The sequence below is a fragment of the Heptranchias perlo genome, chromosome 38 (assembly GCF_035084215.1).
Source record: "Heptranchias perlo isolate sHepPer1 chromosome 38, sHepPer1.hap1, whole genome shotgun sequence".
Taxonomy (NCBI): domain Eukaryota; kingdom Metazoa; phylum Chordata; class Chondrichthyes; order Hexanchiformes; family Hexanchidae; genus Heptranchias; species Heptranchias perlo.
In genome coordinates, this window is record NC_090362.1 from 7,419,243 (window position 1) to 7,445,908 (window position 26,666).

General features: G+C 42.9%; 1 protein-coding gene across 1 annotated transcript in view; it reads left to right on the forward strand.

The window, feature by feature from the left end:
* ptpn9a (protein tyrosine phosphatase non-receptor type 9a) overlaps positions 1-26,666 on the forward strand; it is a 159,933-nt gene that overhangs the window by 89,679 nt on the left and 43,588 nt on the right. The window contains exons 4-7 of the mRNA XM_067973358.1: positions 8,983-9,107; positions 11,215-11,320; positions 16,196-16,306; positions 20,494-20,813. Coding sequence (XP_067829459.1) covers positions 8,983-9,107; positions 11,215-11,320; positions 16,196-16,306; positions 20,494-20,813 — 662 coding nt within the window. The remainder of the gene's footprint in view (positions 1-8,982; positions 9,108-11,214; positions 11,321-16,195; positions 16,307-20,493; positions 20,814-26,666) is intronic.

Sequence of the window (26,666 nt, forward strand, 5' to 3'; positions counted from 1 at the left end):
TGGGGCCATCTTCATTCTTCAATTCTTCAAACAGATGCATCTACATATCGTAGATAAACTACTTCCTCTGGGGGGCGGGGGGGGGTTGGGGGGGTGGAGGGAGTCCAGAATATGGGGGTTATGACCTTAAACTGAGAGCGAGGCTGTTCAGGAGTGATGTCAAGAAGCACTTCTTCACACAAAGGGTTGTGGAAATTTCTCCCCCAAAAAAGCTGGCGGCTCGATCACTCAAAAATTTTAAGACTGTGATCAATAGGTTTTTGCAAGGTATGGTATTAAGGAATATGGAACCAAAGCGGGTAACTGGAGTTGGAATGCAGACCAGCCATCAACTAATTGAATGGCAGAACAGGCTCGTGGGGCAGAATGGCCTACTCCTGTTCTGTTCCTACATGCTACAGGATTTAGTCCCAAATTGTTAATGAGGAAAATCATATGAGCAATGTCCCTTTAAGTCATTTTCACATTGGACGATAGGATGTTGATCTCCCGTCGTCACTCTTCCTTCCCAGACCTATAAAGAATTCTTTCCTGGGCTGGTTGCCCAGTTATTTTTCCCAAAATTCAAGGGAGCTGAGTAAACTAGCAGAAAACCACAGAAGTTTAATAATAATCTCAGGGTTACTAACTCAGCCACATGCTAATTAGCATAGGGATAAACAGATCAGGAAGGTGAACACATGGCTGAAAGACTGGTGTGGGAAGGAGAGGTTCCATTTCATGGGACACCGGCACCAGTACTGGGACAGCAAGGAGCTTGTCTGTTGGGACGGGCTCCACCTGAACTGGAATGGAACCAGTGTCCTAGCAGAAAGGATAAATAGGGCTGTCAATAGGACTTTAAACTAGTAAGATGGGGGGAGGGATCGGGGAAAGATAACAGAAGTCTGAAGAAAAAAGAAATAGGAAGTGAGTGTAAAGGTCAGACCAAGTTAAGGAATAAGGATAACATAAACAGTCAGGGAACAAATACAATTATAGAACATCATACAATGATTAACAATTTCCTGGAAAACTGCTGAGGTGATAGATGAGATTTTGGTATGTGGGGAGGATGATTTCATTCAAAGAATACGAGGTAGATAATCTGACTTTCTGCATTCCAGTACCCCCCACCCTCCATGTGAGACTGGCTGTAATCCTAATCATAAACAAATAGGATCTCATAGGTTAGATAGAACAGCTGCAGATAAAACAGGCCTCCAAATCTTGGAAGATAGATCCAAGCACTAATGGTTAAGAAATGCATGTCAACTGCTTTAAATAGTGGCGCTACAGATGTTGTCTATTGTAACTTGCTCGTTTAACTCAAAAGTTCCAGTTATCTTACCAGTTCCTGATATATCAGCTGAGGGTTTCCTCAAAATTGTATTATCTAATCTGCATACCTAACCCTATATGGTGCTAAAAGTTTACAAATCTCTGTCCCACCCAACACAAGTGTTATCATTAACCATATTGAAACTACTGGGACCAATACGGCATAGGAAATAATTGCACTTTACTATGGTCAGTATGATAGCACTCTTCATTCATCGCCTCAGATTGCTCTCGCATTACATTCCCTGCTATTTCAGCCTATTGTTTCAGAGCTGTTTTTCAGCTAAGTTTGGAGGGAGAAAATCTATATTCCTACTGAGTGTTTTTAGTCCAAGTGGATGAAATTTCATACCATACCATACCCACCATTTATGTTTTACTGAAATCATACTGAGGCACTGCAACAATGACTGAAGGCCACCCCTAGCATTCCCACGTTAGCATTTATGCTCTTGATCAAGACTAATGCTGAGGTTAATAAATTGGTGGAACTATTAAAGAGAGGAATTTGTGGTGAAGTCCAAGGAACACACAATCTTCAAGTTGATTTAAGTATAAGCTGACTTACTTGCAGCATGGGACCCAGGTTCCAATAAGCGTTTGAAGGAAAGAGGGTAGAGTTAGATTTCCCACTTCTTTTCAGAAATTGTTATAAGAAACTGGACCCCTTCTGCAAAGTTGCATGATGGAACTCGAGGCTAAAGTTGGATGTACTCATAAAGGCATGTGCCCGGCATCATAAATTTGAATACTGACAACTTTGATACGCTATTATAATGTATTGGTCATTACTTTCTAGGACACCACTGCTGTCTGTTGTGGTAGGAAGATGCCCTCAAATTAACAGTAACCATACTTTGTCAGGATGCAGTCTCTGATCCAAATGAATTTGGCTCAGGAACAGGAGGTTTCTGTTGGGTGGTAAAGGTACTGAGGTGCCTCTTAGTGCGTATGGAGCCATTGATAAAGTACCCATCTCAATAGGAGGGGAGGGCTTGAAAATGCATACCAAAGTGTACAAGGAGAGCAAGGGTGATTTGCCAATTATAAAATGCTACTTTCAAGCTTCTGAGTAACTACTTAGCTGGTACTTATTATTTATGATGAAAAAAATAGATGTAATAAAACATAAATCGATTATCTGAACTGAAATTGTGAATTTGGGGGTGGAGTGGGGTGGAAACCAGCTCAATTGGCCGGTGGGGAGGGGGTGGGAGCTGGGGGGGGCGGGGGAAGAGGCCAAAATAGGATGTCTTTTAGGATTTCTGAGGACCTTTACTTCTGTGGCACATAGTTACCAGAATTGGCCACAGTGCTCGTTATTCTTTCTGCAATGCTCTAAGAATCAATGGGGAAAAGTATAGAGAATGTATTGTTCACACACAATGCTGAACCATTTATCTTCATTCTTTACTGCTTCTATCTACTATCAAATATCTACGGTTGAAATCTGGTGTTAACACACCAGTTCGGAGAATGGGAAACTGGGGGTGTTGAAAGTGCAACTGCAAAATCTCATGAGTCGTCATTAATTATCTGGTAGCAGAAAAATAACTCACCACAAGACCACGAACCAGAGAGATTTGGCTGGATCTGATCTGCCGATTGAAGAGTTCGGAGAGGATATTTTGAAAGATGACCGTTTCCAATGGGAAAAATGAGCTCTTATGAATATTTTGACCGTATTTGAAATTTCTCATAACTGATGATAATGCCTGCCTGGCTCCGGCCAAATGGGCAACAATTTAAGCAACTTCCAGGCAAGAAACCCTGATAAGCCAATCAGTGAGCGCACACCTGTATTACTCCTCAAAGCACTGTTGATGACTTTTGACTAGGTCTGTAAACAGCATCAAGAATATCCCTGAACCATATCACTTCAGTATCATACCAACATTGGAACAGGAGTAGGCCATTCAGCCCCTCGAACCTGTTCCACCATTCAGTTAGATTCATTTACCTGCCTTGGCTGCATATCCCTTAATACCCTTATCCAACAAAAATCTATCAATCTCAGTTTTGAATTTTTAATTGACCCTCAGCCTCAACAGCTTTTTGAAAGATAGATTTCCAGATTTCTACTACCCTTTGTGTGAAGTGCTTCCTGACACCACCTCTGAACAGCCTAACTCTAATTTTAAGGTTATGTCCTCTTGTTCTGGACTCTCTCACCAGAGGAAAAAATTTCTCTCTATCTACCCTATCATATCTTTTAATCATCTTAAACACCTCAATTAGATCACCCCTTAATCTTCTATACTCAGGGGAATACAAGCCTACTCTATGCAACCTGTCCTCATAATTTAACCCTTTTAGCCCCCGTATCATTCTGGTGAATCTGCGCTGCACCCCCTCCAAGGCCAATATATCCTCCGAGGTGTGATGCCCAGAAGTGAACGCAGTATTCCAGATGTGGTCTGACCAGAGCTCCAAACAAGAATTGCATTGTCCTTTTGATGATGCCTTTTGTAGCTCTGGAATAGAACATTCATTTTTTTATTCGTTCATGGGATGTGGACATTGCTGGCAAGGCCAGCATTTATTGCCCATCCCTAATTGCCCTTGAGAAGGTGGTGGTGAGCCGCCTTTTTGAACTGCTGCAGTCCGTGTGGTGAAGGTTCTCCCACAGTGCTGTTAGGAAGGGAGTTCCAGGATTTTGACCCAGCGATGATGAAGGAACGGCGATATATTTCCAAGCCGGGATGGTGTGTGACTTGGAGGGGAACGTGCAGGTGGTGTTGTTCCCATGTGCCTGCTGCTCTTGTCCTTCTAGGTGGTAGAGGTCGTGGGTTTAGGAGGTGCTGTCGAAGAAGCCTTGGCGAGTTGCTACAGTGCATCCTGTGTATGGTACACGCTGCAGCCACAGTGCACCGGTGGTGAAGGGAGTGAATGTTTAGGGTGGTGGATGGGGTGCCAATCAAGCAGACTGTTTTGTCCTGGATGGTGTTGAGCTTCTTGAGTGTTGTTGGAGCTGCACTCATCCAGGTAAGTGGAGAGTATTCCATCACACTCCTGACTTGTGCCTTGTAGATGGTGGAAAGGCTTTGGGGAGTCAGGAGGTGAGTCACTCGCCACAGAATACCCAGCCTCTGACCTGCTCTTGTAGCCATTGCATTTATATGGCTGGTCCAGTTAAGTTTCTGGTCAATGATGACACCCAGGATGTTGATGGTGGGGGATTCGGCGATGGTAATGCCGTTGAATGTCAAGGGGAGGTGGTTAGACTCTCTCTTGTTGGAGATGGTCATTGCCTGGCACTTGTCTGGCACAAATGTTACTTGCCACTCATGAGCGCAAGCCTGGATGTTGTCCAGGTCTTGCTGCATGCGGGCTCAGACTGCTTCATTATTTGAGGGGTTGCGAATGGAACTGAACACTGTGCAATCATCAGCGAACAGCCCCATTTCTGACCTTATGATGGAGGGAAGGTCATTGATGAAACAGCTGAAGATGGTTGGGCCTAGGACACTGCCCTGAGGAACTCCTGCAGCAATGTCCTGGGGCTGAGATGATTGGCCTCCAACAACCACTACCACCTTCCTTTGTGCTAGGTATGACTCCAACCACTGGAGAGTTTTCCCCCTGATTCCCATTGACTTCAATTTTACTAGGGCTCCTTGGTGCCACACTCGGTTAAATGCTGCCTTGATGTCAAGGGCAGTCACTCTCACCTCACCTCACCTCTGGAATTCAGCTCTTTTATCCATGTTTGGACCAAGGCTGTAATGAGGTCTGGAGCTGAATGGTCCTGTCGGAACCTAAACTGAGCATTGGTGTGTAAGTGCCGCTTGATAGCACTGTCGACGACACCTTCCATCGCTTTGCTGATGATTGAGAGTAGACTGATGGGGTGGTAATTGGCCGGATTGGATTTGTCCTGCTTTTTGTGGACAGGACATACCTGGGTAATTTTCCACATTGTCGGGTAGATACCAGTTTTGTAGCTGTACTAGAACAGCTTGGCTAGAGGCGCAGATAGTTCTGGAGCACAAGTCTTCAGCACTACAGCTGGGATGTTGTCGGTGCCCATAGCCTTTGCTGTATCCAGTGCACTCAGCCGTTTCTTGATATCACGTGGAATGAATTGAATTGGCTGAAGACTGGCTTCTGTGATGGTGGGGATATCGGGAGGAGGCTGAGATGGATCACCCACTCAGCACTTCTGGCTGAAGATGGTTGTAAACGCTTCAGCCATGTCTTTTGCACTCACGTGCTGAACTCTGCCATCATTGAGGATGGGATGTTTACAGAGCCTCCTCCTCCCGTTAGTTGTTTAGTTGTCCACCACCATTCAGGACTGGATGTGGCAGGACTGCAGAGCTTTGATCTGATCCGTTGGTTGTGGAATCGCTTAGCTCTGACTATAGCATGTTGCCTCTGCTGTTTAGCATGCATGTAGTCCTGAGTTGTAGCTTCACCAGGTTGGCACCTTGTTTTTAGGTACGCCTGGTGCTGCTCCTGGCATGCTCTTCTGCACTCCTTATTGAACCAGGGTTGATCCCCTGGCTTGTTGGTAATGGTAGAGTGAGGAATATGCCAGGCCACGAGGTTACAGATTGTGCTGGAATACAATTCTGCTGCTGATGGCCCACAGCACCTCATGGATGCCCAGTTTTGAGCTGCTGGATCTGTTCTGAATCTATCCCATTTAGCACGGTGGTAGTACCACACAACACGTTGGACGGTATCCTCAGTGCGAAGACAGGACTTCGTCTCCACGAGGACTGTGCGGTGGTCACTCCTACCAATACTGTCGTGGACAGATGCATTTGCGACAGGTAGAATGGTGAGGACGAGGTCAAGTAGGTTTTTCCCTCGTGTTGGTTCGTTCACCACCTGCCGCGGGCCCAGTCTGGCAGCTATGTCCTTCAGGACTCGGCCAGCTCAGTCAGTCGTGGTGCTACCAAGCCACTCTTGGTGATGGACATTGAAGTCCCCCATCCACATTACAATCTGTGCCCTTGCTTGCTGCCCTCAGTACTTCCTCCAAGTGGTGTTCAACATGGAGAAGGACTGATTCATCAGCTGAAGGAGGGCGGTAGGTGGTAATCAGCAGGAGGTTTCCTTGCCCATGTATTGACCTGATGCCATGAGATTTCATGGGGTCCAGAGTCAATGTTGAGAACTCCCAGGGCCACTCCCTCCTGAGTGTATATCGCTATACTACCACCTCTAGTCGGTCTGTCCTGCCAGTGGGACAGGACATACCCAGGGATGGTGATGGAAGAGTCTGGGACATTGGCTGAAAGGTGTGATTCTGTGAGTATGGCTATGTCAGGCTGTTGCTTAACTAGTGTGTGGGACAGCTCTCCCAATTTTGGCACAAGTCCCCAGACATAGTGAGGAGGACTTTGCAGGGTCGACTGGGCTTGGTTTGCCTTTGTCGTGTCCGGTGCCGGGTGGTCCGTCCGGTTTTATTCTTCTCCCACTCCTTAGGATTTTCCAATCGTCATCAAGTACAATCTCTCAAGGATTTTCTATTCCAGATTCTCTAGATTACTGTGAAAGAACATGGCATGACATTGGCAAGCAAGCAATCACTTTTCCTATAACTGTTCTTAATGGTTCTATTATACATTACTGAAGCCATGTTTCTTTAGATGATTTAGTTGCTCTTCAGGTGCACCTCTGTCAAGAAGAGACTAGCACAGAATCCTGCCCCTCCAGACAAGGAGTCACCAGGTAACCCTTTCACTGAATAAGTATCTCAAGTAGTTTATTCTGCCAGAAGCCCAGAAATTCTCTCGTTTTCATTCCTCCATCGTGGTGGTAGGAATGCAGATCTAATGGTATCCCTGCACAAAACTTTCAAGGTCAAGCATTCCCTCACTAAGGAGGAGAACTAGGTCAAAGCCACATTAAAAACCTGCAACAAAAGTAAATAGAATTCTTAGGAGGGCCCTTTGCATGAGCACCAAGTTGAACTTATAAAGATTTACCTGCATTACCACGATGCTATTGGCAACCCATCTTTCCAGATCTGAGTCTACTGTGCAGATGAGGAATAGAGATGAAGACCTTAAGCAGCACCACAAAGGAGGGATGATGTCTTTTTTCTGTTCCAAATTTCCTATATATGAAAATAGTCTAAAGATGTTTATCTTAAAATAATAATTTACAACCCAACATACTGGGGGAAGAATTGCGGTAAGCTGCAGACTGATTCCCCCATCCTAGAATGGGGGAATCAGTCTGCGGATTGTCACTGTAGTGAAGGACTAGGGTTATTAAATTTGTCGATTGGTTCCCGAACTGAGAAAGTAATTTGTCAAGCTGTAAGATGAAGTAAACCTTCCCCATGGATATATTGGAGGTTATTCTCCTCTAAAGGGTTTCCTGCCTAAAAAATGTCTGACTCAACAGTCCAATTAACAGGACTCCTTGTCTGGAGGGGCAGGATTCTGTGCTGGTCTCTTCTTGACAGAGGTGCACCTGAAGAGCAACTAAATCATCTAAAGAAACATGGCTTCAGTAATGTATAATAGAACCATTAAGAGCAGTTATAGGAAAAGTGATTGCTTGCTTGCCAATGTCATGCCATGTTCTTCCATAGTAATCTAGAGAATCTGGAATAGAAAATCCTTGAGAGATTGTACTTGATGACTATTGGAAAATCCTAAGGAGTGGGAGAAGTGTGGAACTCTCTCCCATAAAAAGCAGTAAATGCTAGCCCAATTAATAATTTTAAATCTGAGATCGATAGATTTTTGTTGGCCAAGGGTATTAAAGGATATGGAGCCAAGGCGGGTGGATGGAGTTAGCATAAAAATCAGCCATGATCTCATTGAATGGCGGAACAGGCTCGAGGGGCTGAGGTGGCCTACTGTTCCGATGTTCAACGTCAGAGGCAGAGACTACTTTCAGACTGAATCAAATGATCCAAATGCTTGGAATAAGTTTGTTAAAGACTCCTAGTCATTTCCACAAGGTCCTATTTGCAGCCTTTCTGCAGAATAAAAAATAACAAACAGAAGGGTGAGAAAAAGATGGTTAAATTCATTAATGTTCTTCCTCATTATTAAACATTGCAGCTTTATGGTCCTCCCCCGCTGAATCGTGGATCCTCCCTCTCTCCCTCGTTCGCCTCTTTTTTCTCACTCTTGCTCGCTCTCTTTCGCTCTTGTGCTTGTTCTCTCGCTTGCTATCTCTCGCTCGCTCTTTCTCTCACTCCCTTTCTCTCGTTCTCTCTCACTCCCTTTCTCTTGTGCTCTTTCACTTTAGCTCTTGCTTTTTTTTCTCTCTTTAAACAAAACTTACCTTTTTTTTTCCCCCTCAGGTTTCTCCCAAACCACTGGTATGGTGGGAGGAAAGATTGCTGACTGTGTTTTGGCCATTCAGACTGGTAGTGCACATTTTTAAATTAAATGATACCGGCACCATGAGGTTGCTTTGTGTTCGTGGGTTTCTATCAAATCCAATCATCCTTGACCCAGGGTATCAACCTTCACTAACTGTCTGTTTTTCTGCTATAACTGCTCACTGAACAGTTTCTGAAATAGCATAGGTTTTGATGTCAGTAATGGTTCATAGAAAAAGATGAACGGCCAGCAGGGGTGATAATGACACTTATTTCTAATTGATAAACCAGAGTGAATCTGTCCACTGTACACTTTCTCATTGGTTTTCTCTTGTCTTTTTCCTCCCCCTCAAACCCCCCCAAAGAGTGTTCGGGATCCATCAGGAGCATCCATTGCCCTCTTCACTGCCAAGTTACATCAACCCAACAAAACTCTGCAACATGTGGTGTTGCAAGCCTTGTTCTACCTGCTTGATCAAGCTATTGAAAGGTAAGGCTTTTTGTCATTTACGGTCCTGAAGCTTTTAGGAAACTATTGTGGGGGGGGGCGGTGGGGGTGGAAACTCTGATTTTTATGAAACCCTTTAAATTTTGCTTGTTAATGTCTACAGGTCTAAATGATTTATATTCTCCAATCCATTCAAATTGCATCAAAACTAAATGTTTTAAAAGATAATATAATCTGGACAAATTAGCAGCGCTTCTATATAAATTTCTATAATTCATTTTCTACCTTGTAATGGCGGCTTGTAATCAAAAATTTTATACGCTAAAATCTTTGTCAGGAATTGTTTCTTCTGGACAAAGGAGAATTTATTCAAGATCCTTTAGGGAATCTATAAATTGAACCCGAATAATATGTTTGCGATTGTTATAAACTCTAGAATCAACCTTTAGAAGAGGAAAAGTGCGCAGTGTTTAGATTTAACTGTTTGGTGTAAATGGTTAAGATGTGGAAGCAGTAGTGGCAGATAGTGTAGAACAATTTGAGAGAATTGGATAGATATTTAAGGGATTAGGTGATTGAGGGGTCTGCTGCTGGTATCTAATCAGTTCAGTGGTGTCAGTTGCTCCCTTAAGCAGGCTGGTTGTGTGTTTTTAATGGAACTTGACTTGCACTGCCCTACATGTGCTTGTGTAGTAGTGGAAGCTGGGAGTGCAACAATGATACTCACTCGTGATCAGGACTGGATTTCCAGGTCTTAAACATGTGTACTCCTTTAATCTCTGCGAAGGTGGACCGAGTTAACACTAGGCAAGGTGAGGTTTGCTTTGATTCATAAGCTGCTTTATTTCACTGTAATGTGGAGATGCTGGTGATGGACTGGGGTTGACAATTGTAAACAATTTTACAACACCAAGTTATAGTCCAACAATTTTATTTGAAATTCACAAGCTTTCGGAGGCTTCCTCCTTCCTCAGGTGAATGTTTCCACAATGGGCCATTGTTTGGGAACTCTTCAAAACCCTTTTCAGCAAATTTCTGCTCAAAGCGCGTTTTAAGATAGCTCTTCTGGGTCATATTGGTGGGGAGAAAATGGTCACAATTATTAGTTTTTGGAAGTGACCAGTTGGGAGCGCATAGCTTTTTCTGGTCCTCTTCCTACGATTAACCTGAACCTGTAATGTGCGAAGTTGGAAATGTGAAGATCCCATCTGCTATTGTCGTCTAGTATTTCAACAACATACAAAAGTAATGCACTCTTTCCTTCTGCTTTTCCCATTTGCTCTGTTCCTCTCCTCACAGCAGTAACTCAAAAAGGGATGTCGTTCACTTGGGTTTAGCAATTTATTCCCCTTCAATTTAAATAAAAGGTGCAGTTTCCATACTTTATTGGATAATTTGTACAGTGAAGTAGTTATATAGTAATAAAAGTGTTGAAGTATATCAAGTAGAAAACACAGACACAAGGCTGCACACTGGCGTAAAAAAATGTTGCACAATTTAGGGTTTTGAGAAAAAGAAGGGATTTTAAAATAGTTGAGATTTAGTTTTGAGATTGTGGGAGCAACTTAAAGCCTTTTATGTAGATCGGTGGATGAGATTGGGTCACTGCTTACTTAGAATTATTACAATAACATAGTCCAGCACTGCTGAACAATACAGTTAAGCTGCATAACCTCAGATTTTATTTTAAGATTACTGATTAAAGTGCGCTCTTGAAGAAAATTCTGTTTCGTTTCAAAAATGAGATTTTAAGTTGTGGCCTTGTTGGATGGACTTCTCGAACATGTCTGTCCCAGCCAAACATGAAGTATGATTTTTACACCAGGTAAGTAAGAAAAGCTGCACCAGAGCAGACCGAGCATTTGTCACCATTTTTAATGTATAAGCAGTTTGTCTCTGTCAATTCTGTCATCCGTGTACATGGTGTAAATGTGGCCTTTTCTGACCAAACAAGGCAATTAAAATACAATGGCAATTTAACACACTCAAATCTTTTCAATAATTATTGTTTTCCCCCCAGTAATTCCTTTAATACTTGAATTGATTCTCCAGCAATAAAAATGTCTGCCCTGTAGCATTACCATGCTCAATGTTCTAATCATTTCTTTAAGCTCGTTTCTAATCGTAGTGGGTGTTTTTGTTTTCTCAGTTTTGAAACTCAAAGAAATGGGCTGGTGTTCATTTATGATATGGCGGGATCTGCGTACACCAACTTTGAGTATGACCTAAGCAAAAAAATTCTTCACCTATTGAAGGTAGGTCACTAAACATCATTAGCTTACGTGTTCTTGTCCATCTGTGCGTAGTGAAATGTTGGAAATGCAGCAATGCTTGAGCAGTGGTGTCAGGCAGGGCGGGGGCGCTGCTTCCCAAATCCAAGATTTTGTTATTTGTTCAGATGTTGGCTTAAAAAAATAATGCGTTGATTCTGGTGCTTAGCAAGGCTATTTCAGACTTCAGGAAGAGAATGCTTTGGTGACTCAATAAAACTTAATTGGTTGTTTTCTCCTTGTTCTTTGAATGATTTTACCATCCATACACCTAACTGATACCCTCTTCTCTCCATTGTTCCTAATTTTGATCTGTATGTGTTGTTGTTTGTCATTTGCGTCACGCTGTATCTTTTTTAATGTTAAAAATTAATCATGGTTGAATTTGTAAGAAAGTGGCTTTCTTGGGTGAAGGAATAGCTTAAGAGTTGTAAAGAAGGAAAGAAAGACTTGCATTTATATAGCGCCTTAGTGATGTTGGTTGAGGGATAAATATTGGCCAGGACACCGGGTAGAACTCCCCTGCTCTTCGAAATAGTGCCATGGGATCTTTTACATCCACCGACGTCTCATCCGAAAGACAATGCCTCCAACTGTGCAGCACGCCCTCAGTTATGCACTGAAGTGTCAGCCTAGATTTTGTACTGAAGTCTGTGGAGTGGGACTTGAACCCACAACCTTCTGACTCAGGCGAGAGTGCGACTTAAGGAACCACAGCTGACACGGCTAGTAGCTGTGTCAAGAGAGGGGAGAAAATGCCATGACCCAGTGGCCAAGCTTGCTGAAGGGACTGTATTGCTGTGTTTAGTCTTTTTACTATTCTATTGACTGCCTGTGTTCTATTCTTCGAGTAATGGAGGTTAACATCTTGTGAATGAGGAACGCCAAGAGGTAATTTATCCATTTTTGAGGTCTCAGAAATGAAATGTGACTTGTTTTCTGTTTTTATGAGTTAGTTGTATTATCAGATAATACTTGAATTTCATGGTCTTCCTTTTTAGGAGTTGTGTTTATAAATGGGACAAGTTCTGTTTGAAGTGTTTTGATTTTAATGCATTTTAACAGTTGCATGTGAACATACTTGATGTTTTATCTTTATTTCCTTTTCTTATTATCCTGTTGATCATTCTATTTTCATTCTTTATTCTACCTGAAGATATTTGAAGTCGCCCCTCCCCACCTCTGTAACCTTCTCTAGTCCTGCACCCCTCTAAGATCTCTGCGTTCCTCCAATTCTGGCCTCTTGTGCATCCCACCTTCCTTCGCTCTACCATTGGCAGCTGTGCCTTCAGCTTTCTAGGACCTAATCTGGAATTCTGTCCCTAAACCTCTCTATCTCTATCTCTCTCTCTCTCTCTCTCTCTCCCTTTCTTTAAGACACTCCTTAAAACCTACCTCTTTGACCAAGTTAATATCTTATGTGGCTCCTGTGAAGTGCCTTGGGACATTTTACTGTGTTTAAGGTGCTATAGAAATACAAGTTGTTGATTGGAAAAATAAATTTCATTGGAAACTTGCAGGTATGAAGTGGGACATTTTAACTGCTAATATTGCATAAAGAGAACTTGCAGTCTGTAGTGGAATAGTTTTCATTATTAATGTCATAGTAATGTAAGAAAATCCAGTACTGGCTGTTATTACAATGGGGTCACTGGGAGGTGTATGCCTCACCATTACTTGTCTCCCTATTCATATTTAAGATCAAGTTGTGTAACTGTCTGTGAGTCATCATTTAAAGAGAGTGGTTGAACTAATTTGTTTCAAAAAAATGATGTAATTATTTTTTCTCGACTACAAATGCCACTTGCTGACAGAATATTAGTGTAAAATTTAACTAGAGCTAACTTGCTGATTGTTTTGGTATCAATATTTGCAAGTCTTGAAGTGTTTGACAACTCCGTTATTGTCTATTTGATTAATTAGAAAAATGAATCTAAAAGTCTGGTGTAACTGTTTAGTTTTTAATGTATTTGATATGAACCCATATAGATTCACTTTAAACCCACCAGTTCCTCCCAGTCTTGGATTCAATGAGTGTTCTATTTTCCTTGTTTTTTCTTCATTGTGGGGCAACTATATCTTTTGCTTCCCCCACCCCCTCCATATATATTTAGGGTAATGGATGTAGAGAAGTCCCAGATCATAGTGTTGCTTATTAGTATGTTTAGATTTATCAGAATATTGATGCATGATGATGGAGTGGCTGTGTAATATGTTTCCACTGCTGAACTGATCAAAAGATATTGCTCTTCAGTCATGAGTGATTTATGGTCAGCTCCCAGTCTAATTCTATTCTGTTTGCCACGCATTTTAAAATGTTACTTTTAAGCAATTTCCTTTAATCTTTGCCTTCATAAGGATTGTTATGATTTTGGGATGTGCTTTTAATGCTTCTCTCTCTCCTCCTCCACTTCCCTCAAAAGAAAAATGATGTGTGATCTGATTCTGACCATCAGCGGACTGAATAAAGTTAAATTTTCCCCATTTGCTGTAATGACTTAACCTGGCAGGAAATGAAAAATCCATTTAGATTCAAACTATCCTATTGGATTATTTAGATCTTTCTGTGCTGCCAGGTGTGATTGTTCTAGTGTGTGATTGTTGATGAATGAAGCTGATGAATAAACTTCAGGGGCAACTTGATTCAGTAGTGAGCTCTAGTTGGTGTAAAGTTTTGGCTCCAATACTTGATTCTATAATAAAAAATGTTCAAATTTCTCTGACTGCTGTCAACAAATAAAATCTATGCTAATGTTAGTTTAGTAGTGCAATAAATCAAGTGTATTTTCAGAAGCAACACTACGCTTACGACAAATTGCATTTATATAGCACCTTTAACGTAGAAAAACATCCCAAGGCGCTCCACAGAGGCAGAAGGGAAAAAAAATGGACATCGAGCCAAAGGAGGGGTAACCAAAAGCTTGGTTGAAGAAGTGGGTAAACAGAGGGTCTTAAAGGAGGAATGGGAGGTGGAAAGGCAGAGGAATTCCAGAGCTTAGAGGCTAAACTGACTGAAGGAACAGCCACTATTTTGGGTGGAAAGAGGGTTGCACAAGAGGCCAGAGTCAGTGGAACGGAGAGTTCGGGGAGAGCGTTGTATGGCTAGAGGAGAATAGAGATGGTGAGGGGCGAGGCCATAAAGAAACTGATACAGAAACTGATGTGCAACTTAAATACTTTGGACTGTTGTGTTGATTTTCTGCTGATGGGTTGAAGCTAGTTAATGGAAATGCCCAGGGCCTTCTCTACGAGTTGAGTTATGATTAGATCTGTTTAGTCCGTTCATTATTCCATCATTGCTCAAGGACGGCAGTGGAGAATGTTTGAGTTATAAAATCTGTTCTGAGTACAGAAAACGTCCAGTGTGCATTTCGAGAAATTTTCTTTAATGCGTCACTTCTGTCCTCTGGATGATTTCGGAACATGCCCCTTTCCTCCTTTTACGATGACCCCATTAACTGATGTCTGTCAATTCTAACAATGTATTGAATAGCTGTCCTGCTGTAGTATTGAGTCAGTATTACACACGTAATTAGCTGTGTTTTCTTTAAAATTATTCTGCAATAATGAGACAATGCTTTGCTTGGGGAGTCAGTTTCACGGTACAATTCGCACCCGGTCATTCCACGTTTGACCCATTTTCCATTCATCCCTGAATCTCGCAACTTGGTCAGTGGGTCTGAAACAAGCATTTTATAATTGTGCCCAAGTTCAATGCACTGAAGGAAGAGAAAGAACTTGCTTTTGTGTAGCTCCTGTGCCCATCTCTCAAGTAGTTCCAAAGCTCTTTAAAAATTATTCACTGTATGTAAAGTGCAGTCACTTGGCTGTGTAGGTAAATTAGTGTGTGGTTCAGCTAATATGTGGTTTGCCTGAAATTAATATTTCATTCAGTGGAGGATCCAATATCCTGAGACCCTGCCTATGCTTTATCTTTTAAATGAGGACCTCACGACTCTGGTAATTGAGGGGAAGGAACTCCATAATTATTGGTAATGCATCTCTAATGCAGTTATTTTGATTTTGATTCTTTTCCTTTCTCTCTTTCTCTTCCTTCAGCAGTTCAAGCTTCATATCTGTCCAGTTGTGTAGGTGGGCTCCTGTAACTAACCTGCTTCTGCCTTAATAAACTGCTTTTGTCCAAAAATAAATAAAATCATACACCTAGTAAAGCTTTATTATTTTACTTTGGAAGAAATGTTCTTTTCAATCAACCATATTATATCAAATGGTCAATGATTTATTTTTCTGCCAATGTTTGAGAATCCAGCCTATGACAGCCGGCCCAGATCATGTATCACTGTGATATCCATCTTTCTATTTTCAGGGAGCCTTTCCTGCTCATTCGAAAAAGTGTTCATTGTTGGTGCGCCTATCTGGTTTCTTCCTTTTTCTCTCTTTCTTTTATTCTCTTTTTCTCTTTCACTTTCTTTTTTATTTCTTTATAGCAGTACAGATATGCAGAAATGTATAATTATTGGCAGACCCAATGATATAAAACTTTAAAGGGTACCCATAAATTGTCTTGCCCATGAGACGACAAAGCAAAAAAGGGCAGACTGGTTTTGATTCTGGCAGCGGAAATTATACTGCAGTTCAGTATTCGTATCTGTCCAGTTATGCAGGTGGGCTCCTATAAGTAACTTGTTACTGTCTTAATAAACTGCTTTTGTCCAAAAATAAATAAAATCATGGATCTGGTAAAGCTTTATTATTTTACCTTGGAAGAAACATCCTTTTCGATCAGTCATATTATATCAAATGGTCAGTCATTTATTTTTCTGCAGGTGTTTGAGAACCCAGCCTATAGCAGCCGGCCTATATCATGTATCACTGAAATATCCACCTTTCTATTTTCAGGGAGCCTTTCCTGCTCGTTTGAAAAAAGTGTTCATTGTTGGTGCGCCTGTCTGGTTTCGATTCCCGTATTCCGTTCTAAGCTTAATTCTTAAAGAAAAGCTTCGGGAAAGAGTAAGTACTAGGACAGCTTTGCAGTATTGCCGTCGTCCAATTTTGTTGGCTGTAATTTTGAACGTATAGATTTAGCAACTTCGTCTTGATGTGGCAGAATGATCTGGGCTAGGAAACTGAATTCATGCATCACTTTTGACCGTAGATGATATGTCAGTACTATAAACTGCATCCCAGATTAACGACCGAACTAGCTGCAAAAGCTGGTAGGCCAGATATACTAAGAGTGTTCAAACCTGTCAACCATACTTGTCTTTGTGACTTAAAAATCTGTGTCTGCCCTGCAGTGGGACATGGTTAGCTCTGGTAAGCTGCAGAGTAAACCCACCTATTGCTCTGTGTACACTTCAGTCCAAAACCACAGTTACTGGTGATGATCATGGTCTACTCTACGCTATGATCCACCATCTACCATATCAGAGCAATGCCGCCATAGACCGTCTACAGAATTGTAGCCATCGAGTCTACAGCATAGAAACAGGCCATTCGGCCCAACTGGTCTATGCCGGCGTTTATGCTGCACACGAGCCTCCTCCCTCCTTACTTCTTCTCACCCTATCAGCATATCCTTTTATTCCTTTCTCCCTCATGTGCTTATCTAACTTCCCCTTAAATGCATCTCTGCCTATTTGCCTCAACTTGTGGTAGCAAGTTCCACATTCTAATCACTCTCTGGGTAAAGAAGATTCTCCTGAATTCCCTATTGGATTTATTAGTGACTATCTTATATTGATGACCTCTAGTTCTGGTCCCCCCACAAATGGAAACATTTTCTCTACGTCTACCGTATCAAACCCCTTCATAATCTTAAAGATCTCTATCAGGTCAACCCTCAGCCTTCTCTTTTCTAGAGAAAAGAGCCCCAGCCTCTTTAGTCTTTCCTGATAAGTATATCCTCTCAGTTCTGGTATCATTCTTGTGAATCTTTCTTGCACTTTCTCCAGTGCCTTTATCTCCAGGATTCTGGTTGGAACTCGGAGCATTTTGTATTAATCCACCCATAGTCTGCACAGAATTCCAGAAGTGCTCACCACTTCTTCCTGTCGATGGATTTCCGAGACAGCATAATTGACCTTGGAATTGAGCCCTTTGTATACAGACATTCAGTGCAGCGTTAATTGTCATTTGCTGAACTGGGGTTGCCAAAGCACATAATAGTCAATGCCACTTCCCTAGTGGTATCCAGTGCAATTTATCCAAGACTTTGCTCCCGACAACTACTTGATCAAAGTTGTGAGATACTCACAAAGCTGCCAAACATAGAAAGCCCTTGTACCTTCTTAACGAGAATAAGAAATTTTAATGAAGTATATTTTTGGAGCTCCAGAAAATTAGTTGAAACTGCTAGACATGTAAGATGTCATTGTGAGCTCATACCATTGCATGTTTTCATTAAAATAACTACATAAGTGTTTTAAAAAAGAGTGCTCTTATGGCTATTGAAGAGTCCCTCATGGATGATTGCTGAAAATTGGGACACGTGGACTGGAAGGAGACGTGGTGAATTGGTTCGACAATAGAAGCCAGTCTTTAGAAATACAACATGTGATTAGTGCCTAAAGGCTTCGCCTTGCAGAGTATAAAGCAAGATGTGATAGCAAGTTATGGAGGAAAAGATCTCGCAATGCTTTTTGTTAGAAATTCTTTGGGTACTTAATACATAGAATAAATATTCAGGCACGAAGACCTGATGATTTATTTTTAAAGTTGGACAGTTGTTTGTTGCAGGAGGGTAGATAAGTCCACAGACGTGTGACCTGGCTGGGGTGGGGTGGGGGTTGTGGGCAAGCAGACTTGTATATTGCTGTGGCAATAAAATGGAGATGGATTTGAATCACAATGTACATTAACCCAGCGGTTCAGGTTGGAGAAAGGGCAGGGTGGACTGAATGTTTGTTTAATGATTAATGGTGCCCTTAAAATTTTGAGGGTTCAGCCTTCATTTCTAGTTTGGTTGCTGGGATGAACCCTGTATTTTTTAAAAGTAACTGTTCCCCCAGACTTTCTTGCTTTGCATTCTTTCCAAGTGTCTTACCCAATTTTGGCTCTGATTTAATTCCGAGTGTGAACCCTTCTAGGTTTGCATGGGGAACTTTTGAAAACATAACCTAAATAGAATGTGTTGTTTTGGGGATATGTCATTTTGGATTTTTCCACTTCTCACCCTTCTCTCTCCGCCCCTCCCCAAATGATCATTCAGGACAGCTTCAATGACGTGCACTTCCATTATTAATATTTTGGGAGGGCTTGAGGCATTGAATTGGGAGACTAGTACGTGTTAATAATCTGATGGATTGTGAGACCTTTTAACAAACTTCTTTCCCAAACTTATTATATTGCACTTTGCAAAAAAAGTTATTTATCATTTAATAGCTCAAGTGAAAAATATAATTTGCCCAGGAGGTATTAAAAGTATTTAACCAATGCAAAACAATCACTGGCTTGCATTCTGTCTCCTCAAACTAAAGTTTTAACATTGGAAATTTAAAGCAGAGTGCTTTCATTGTCCTGATTCGCAACTGTTGCGTCATGCCCAGTGGAACTTTGCTTATGTGCTAGGGTATCTCTCCCATTATAGCCGATAATTAAGGTTCTGCTGTAGAAGTTAGCATCATTTGGGTTTGAATCTCCTTGGTCACAGAACTTTTTTATTTTAATAACCCAAAAGGAAATGAGAAACTGTATTTCTAAAAACAAGCAAAATTTTCCTTTTTATTTCAACATATTTCAAATGTTGTGTGTTTTTTTTATATTCAAAATGAAATAGTCAGCGGCAGGCCAGGGGTGCAAACCCCTACAATCAATGGGGCACTGACTTGAGATTAAAGGAAGGTGATGCTAAAGAGCAGCAAAAAACAAAATAACTGAAGATGCTGGAACTGTGAAACAAAATCAGAAAATGATGGAAACACTCATCAGGTCAGGCAGCATCTGTGGGAACGACAAGAGGAGTTAAAGTTTTGGGTGTGGACCCTTCATCAAAAGTTTTTCTGTCCTGAATATAGTGGTGCGCAATTTTTAAAAAAAAAATTTAACGTTAATTGATTTAGTTGCGGTTAGAAATTCATGAGCAGCCAGTCCTTGCTTCTGAGTCCTTGCATCATGATGCTATTTTGCCTCATGACGTGAGCACATTCACACGGTTAACTGGCTGAGAGGTCATTGTGCTGGCAGGAGATTGTGAGACCTGTGAAAAAGTGATTCTGTGCTGCTATCAGCTATATGGTAGTCTTGTCGTTGATGCAATGAGTGCTGCCCTGATGTCTGTAGACTGTTTGACTACAGGAGGCATTGCAGCTGCTCTTATCCACCATCCACACACATGCACTTCCAGCAGGCTTTGCTGGGTAGTTATCAGAATTGGGAACTGTGGCCGACTTTCCCCTCCCTAACCCAAGGTGCTGCGGCCAATCGTAGCCTGAGATCTGCTAACTCAGCACAGACTGGCACTCGGCCTCCGGACCTTCCTGGCTTGTATGGCTCAGCAACTTGATGGGTTATTGAAGGAGCCCTTCGATCATTTAAAAACTTTTAAACTAAAATCAACCGTAACATCGGGAGCCTGTCGATTATAAGCATTTCTGATCATGAACACCATTAACAATCCTCCGGAGGGACCTGCCGACCCGCAGCTGATTTTCAGCTGCTACAGTCCCCACCACTTAAAATGTCCATCTTTAAAATGGGTAGTCACTTATATTGCCAAAGAGCGACAACTGTTAACTATTAACGCCGATTTCAAAGTTGCTTGTTATAGCATCTTAAGTGCTCCATTTGTTTTGGGCAGAAACAGTCAGTGAATTCCAGAATTTTGTTCTATTGCTCTGCAAACTGGATGGTTGTATTTATGATCATTCCTACAGGAGCAACAAATATTACAAATACCCTTTGAGGGGAAGTATTTCCAGGGGACAGGTAGAGAATTTACTGAAATCTTTTAAGAAAAACTAGCAGAACCTGCATCTTGTGCTAGGCATGGCTAAGGGAACTAAGATCCCCGGGTTAAGAGCACCTCTCACTCAGCTGGCAGAGTATAGCAAATCCTAACTTTTTCTGGTGCTCCGGGTCCCCAGATGTCATATATGTCATACCAGCCATTGTGTATAACAGGCACATCGCATTCGCACAAACGTACCCGCTATAAGCGATGGGGACTGTATTGATTCCCTTTTGTGTTTGCATTGCAGGTGCAAATGGTGAAGACGCACGAGTTGAAACAGTACCTACCCAGGGACTGCCTGCCAGAACATTTAGGTGGGGTGCTGAAACTGGACCATTCCAGCTGGAACAAACAGTTTTTAACATCACCAAATGGACACACTGACTCGCTGGACGAGCTCATCACGGGCTTCCCGAGAGATGAAGTGTCCATACACGTGCCGGGGCTGGAAGGAATGACAGTGGTGGAACTGTTGGACCATGTCAACACCGTTCAGAAAAGGGGAATCTATGAGGAATATGAAGATATCCGACGGGAGACTCCTCCAGGCACCTTCAACTGCTCATTGTTAGTTCAGTGTTTGTTTGCATATAAACCAAAAAAAAGGGGCTAAAAGGGTTAAATTATGAGGAAAGGGTGCATAGACTCGGCTTGTATTCCCCCGAGTATAGAATATAAAGGGGTGATCTAATTGAGGTGTTTAAGATGATTGAAGGAATTGATAGGGTGAATGGAGAGAAACTATTTCCTCTGGTGGGAGAGTCCAGAACAAGAGGCATAACCTTAAAATTAGAGCTAGGTCGTTCAGGGGTGATGTCAGGAAGCACTTCTTCACACAAAGGGTAGTGGAAATCTGGAACTCTTTCTCCCGCCCCCCCCCCCCCCCCACCCCCCCCTCCCCCTCCAAAATAAAGCTGTTGAGGTTGGGGGTCAATTGAAAATTTCAAAACTGAGATTGATAGATGATGGGTAAGGGTATTCAGGGATACGGAACCAAAGCGGGTAGATGGAGCTAAGATACAGATCAGCCTTGATCTAATTGCATGGTGGAACAGGCTCGAGGGACTGAATGGCCTACTTCTGTACCTATGTACAGTATGCTAGTTATGTAGGAATGTTCAAGCAATAATGGTGTTCTGCTCCTTCACAATTAGCCGCATGTCATGGTGTTACTAAGCATCACAAACTAATTGGGGTTGTAGTATTCCAAGAGTGAGTGGTCCTTCTCATGCACATGCAGCATTGTAGGTTCACTGTTCAAAATATCAATCGACAAATGTATATTTACTTACAGCTGCCACAGTGGAGTGGTCAGCAATTCCCACATGGTGAGTTCCTGATTTCAGTCTGTTGCAGGAAGCAAAGAGGGGTGAATGAAGAGCAGAGGAAGGGAAAGTCAGCTGTTGTGGGTAATTACAGATCAGCAATGGCAGAGGTCGGGGATCAGCTCAGTTGCCTGTTTTCAACTAGAAATGGTATGGGAATATTTTAAGTGGAAGGAGGAAACTTTTTATCAACTGCTGAATGTATGGCGTGTGACCGACGCACGGCGCTGTGTACGGCGTGTGACCGGCGCACGGCGCTGTGTATGGCGTGTGACCGGCGCACGGCGCTGTGTACGGCGTGTGACCGGCGCACGGCGCTGTGTACGGCGTGTGACCGGCGCACGGCGCTGTGTACGGCGTGTGACTGGCGCACGGCGCTGTGTACGGCGTGTGACCGGCGCACGGCGTGTGACCGGCGCACGGCGCTGTGCACGGCGTGTGACCGGCGCTGTGCACGGCGTGTGACCGGCGCACGGCGCTGTGCACGGCGTGTGACCGGCGCACGGCGCTGTGCACGGCGTGTGACCGGCGCACGGCGCTGTGCACGGCGTGTGACCGGCGCTGTGCACGGCGTGTGACCGGCGCTGTGCACGGCGTGTGACCGGCGCAGTGCACGGCGTGTGACCGGCGCAGTGCACGGCGTGTGACCGACGTACGGGGTGTGACCTGTGCATGGCGTGTGACCAGTGTACCATATTTATAGTCTGTGTAAATTCAATTTTCAAAACGTGAACCTGAACCGATGTCTCTTCCTATCCATCCATGTTTTCAGTCTCTAATGTGGAAATTTTCCTCTTTTAGCTGATGGTTGCATGCAGCGAAACTATTTGAAAAATTATGTAATGGAGTTTCAGGCAGAGCCGCTCCTGTTGCCATTGTATCAGTATACTGGCATTCCTTTAGCATTCCATAAGAAGCAGAATATTTCCATTGTAAATGCAATCACAGAGATCATAAAATTCTCTTTACATTTTAGTGTAAGGATATCGCTGTGTAAAATTTCCATAACGCAGCAGGCACAGATTAAGGGCAGAAACTGCTGCTGGCAATTTTGATTAGGCCAACAATGCCTATAGTCCACTCCTCTTAATTCAGAATTATCTGATAATACAGTTGTTTTACTGCTAAATTCCTATTTCCCATGTTATTTACATTGTTTAAAGATAATTCAAGTTACCAGGAGTAGACTGTGCTCTCTTCAATGAGCTCCCTCTTCAGCAACACTGAAAGTTTTTATACTACTGGGTTTCTAAGTGTTCAGCTGATTTTCCAGAACTGCGTACACCTTTCATGGAGCTTCATAATCCAACAGACTCCATTTTAAGAAAAAAACCCAGAAATTGCTATTTGCTTTATTAAAGGGCAGATTGAGAATTTTTTCTGTTTGTCCTTGGGATGTAGGCATCACTTGACAATGCAGTGTTTATTGTCCAACGCTAGTTGCCCTGAGGGTATTAGGAGTCCACCATATAGAATGGGGCCGGGGCATGTAGGCCAGACAGGTAAGGGTGGTAGGTCCTCCTTGCGGTTCACTGGGGAGCTAGTTGGGTTTTTATGGCAACTTTCATGGTCATTTTTCTCGCACCAGCCCATAAATTACCAGCTTTATTGAATTCAGATTCACAACTTGCCATGGGATTTGAACGCATGACCTCTGGGTTGCTGATCCAAGTGTACAACCAAAAGCTACTGCACCCTGGATATTTACATTAGATGTATATTTATAGCAGTTGCAGGGAGCTTTGAACAAATTAAGCAAATAGGCGGTGCTAAAAACAGTGCTTAATGTTTGCTGTGTTAGCTGTTGGCATGAGTTAGCACAGTAGTATCAAGTCTTTTTATCCTGTAGAGTTTTAACTTGTGTAGGTAAATTTGCGGGGGAATAAGTGTGTGATAATTCACGTCGTCATCGTTTACATCTGTTTGCTGAGTTCCCCTCTACCTGGTCACGAGGCTCTATACAGACTGCAAGACCATAAACTTGAACGACAGTGGCCCATTTAACGTCCAAGTTAAAGCTGCTTGGGTAGCGAGATTATAGAGGGCAGCGGGAGGGGGCTTTTGTGTTGTGCTACCCGACATAAAAACCTCTTGATCTCAGCCAGGTCACAGAAAGAGGAGCTACAGGCAGAAGTAGGCCTGCCCTTCAGACATGCAACTGATGCTGGGTTATTGTGAAGAGAGAAGTGTTGAAAGAGAGACAAAAGCAAGGAGAGAGAACCATAGAAATGTTTGACAAAAACTGACTCCATCAAACGGGATATCTCATCTGTAATGGTTCAGTTCTGTGTTAGAATAAGTCAGTATGTCTTGGTTTCTAGCAGAATTCCACAAAGGCCAAAGTGGCGCGCTAGAGCTTTGTACTATCTGTCATATAAGCTGTTTAATTTGTGCCTATACAGAGGATATTACACAGGTCGAATGTTACAGGATTAGCTACCTGAGTGTAGAATCCTCCTAACTGAGTACCACAAGTGGGAATAAAGTAAGCCCAGGAATCTACAGTTACCAGTGTAATATTAATTGATGTTTCTATTCCTGTCTGTGTTGAGAGTTTCTTCTATTCTTATTTACACATTTTGGTTGCCGTGGTTACTGACAGAAGCTGTGGCACATGTGGTAGCAACGCAAAGTGATCTATTGGTACATCCGTAATTTTATTTTCACTGGCGAGAAATGCCAGTAGTAACCGAACATGACGTAAAATAGAGTGTAACTGGGCTTCATCTCTAAGCCAGGGTGGTATCTGCCCCTGCACAAATCACATCATCTCATTGTTGATCAGTCACATTGTTGATAATTTTTTTATTCGTTCATGGGATGTGAACGTCGCTAACAAGGCCAGCATTTATTGCCCATCCCTAATTGCCCTTGAGAAGGTGGTGATGAGCCGCCGCCTTGAACCGCTGCAGTCCGTGTGGTGAAGGTTCTCTCATTGTGCTATTAGGTAGGGAGTTCCAGGATTTTGACCCAACGACGATGAAGGTGGTGAAGGGAGTGAATGTTTAGGGTGGTGGATGGGGTGCCAATCAAGCGGGCTGCTCTGTCCTGGATGGTGTCAAGCTCCTTGAGTGTCGTTGGAGCTGCACTCATCCAGGCAAGTGGAGAGTATTCCATCACACTCCTGATTTGTGCCTTGTAGATGGTGGAAAGGCTTTGGTTTCTCTCTGAGGTGAGTCACTCGCCACAGAATACCCAGCCTCTGACCTGCTCTTGTAGCCACAGTATTTATATGGCTGGTCAATGATGACCCCCAGGATGTTGATGGTGGGGGATTCGGTGATGGTAATGCTGTTGATTGTCAAGGGGAGGTGGTCATTGCCTGGCACTTGTTTGGCGCGAATGTTATTTGTCACTTATCAGCCCGAGTCTGGATGTTGTCCAGGCCTTGCTGCATGCAGGCACAGACTGCTTCATTATCTGAGGGATTGCGAATGGAATCCCTCAGATGCTGAACTCTGCCATCATTGAGAACGGGGATGCTTACAGAGCGTCTTCCTCCCGTTAGTTGTTTAATTGTCCACCACCATTCACGACTGGATGTGGCAGGACTGCAGAGCTTTGATCTGATCCATTGGTTGTGACACTCCTCATAGCTGTGAGGAAGGCCATGGACCAGTCAGTCAGTGCCCTTCTTAGCTGAAGACTGTGTCGTGTCAAATGACCTATGCTACCCAAAAAAAGACCCAAGTTTCTCTTATTGTGTGCTGCATTATGGAATGGCAGGAGGCAGGTTATATCCACAACTGCCCACACAGCGGGATTGCTAGCTGTACCATTGTGGGAGTCGTGAGACACAGCAAAGGAGGCATCTCCTCAGAGAGAAACCAAAGACTAGTTGACACGAGCACTCTTGCACTTTCCAGAAGCTGGTTTTAGAGCTGTCGTGGTCTACGGGAATCTGCTTGGAACAAGAGGGTTATAGGGTAAAAAGAAATAACTGACTTTAAAAATAAACATCCCATATAGCCTGGAGTCAGACCTGGTTAACTCATAAGCAATGGGAGAAAGTCAATTTTACATATTAAAAATCTGGACTGCGACACATTAATGCAAGTTTCATTCTTCAACTGAAATCAACTGGTAGTTATCTAGATTGCATAAACCATGCAAAAATATTACAACATATTGGCAGAAAATTAATTGATGTTCTTCTGACTCTGTCAGTGGGGTATCAGGGCATTGGTACTGCTTCAATAACAAGACCATTGCAGGAATCACAGACTGTTACTGAAATTGGAGGGCTAGTTGTTGAGGTCTTTGATCTTTACTGTCTTACTGTAACTCCGTTCTTGAGTTGCAGAAGTTTTTGCACAGATGTTTAAAGTGACAGTGAGCGAAGCCCAAATACATTAAGTAACCAGTTTGTGGTGCATTCTTCCACAAGTTTTTTTTAATTCGTTCATGGGATGTGGGCGTCGCTGGTGAGGCCGGCATTTATTGCCCATCCCTAATTGCCCTTGAGAAGGTGGTGGTGAGCCACCTTCTTGAACCGCTGTAGTCTGTGTGGTGAAGGTTCTCCCACAGTGCTGTCAGGAAGGGAGTTCCAGGATTTTGACCCAGCGACGATGAAGGAACAGCGATATATTTCCAAGTCGAGATGGTGTGTGACTTGGAGGGGAACGTGCAGGTGGTGTTCCCATGTGCCTGCTGCTCTTGTCCTTCTTGGTGGTGACAGATCACTGTCCCTTTAAATTGTTGAGCAAATGAACAAACTGTTTAAAAGGTCCCAGTTCTTATGCACTGCTTGACCTCTTTCAGTGAGCTTGCATGTGTGGCTGATTGCAACACCAGCTGGTTACAGTGCGTTCAGCAGCACTTCGAACTTCGAACAGCTGAGCAGTGCTTTTGGGACTCTGAGGTTGAGCACAGAAAACTGTGGAAGATCAGAAGATCGAGACTGAGAATCTGCCCTCCCCCTGCAATCACAGTCCGGTGCATTTATATTTTGTGCCAAGTAATTTCATCTAGTTTCAGGAGTGCAGTGTGCATGCTCTGTCTTCTCACTTTTACATTGAGATTAGGGAGCCAGTCTCCACAGGTTCCACTTTCCTACAGAGACTAGCTGAGAGTCAGCAATGCGCCAGCTTCCTAC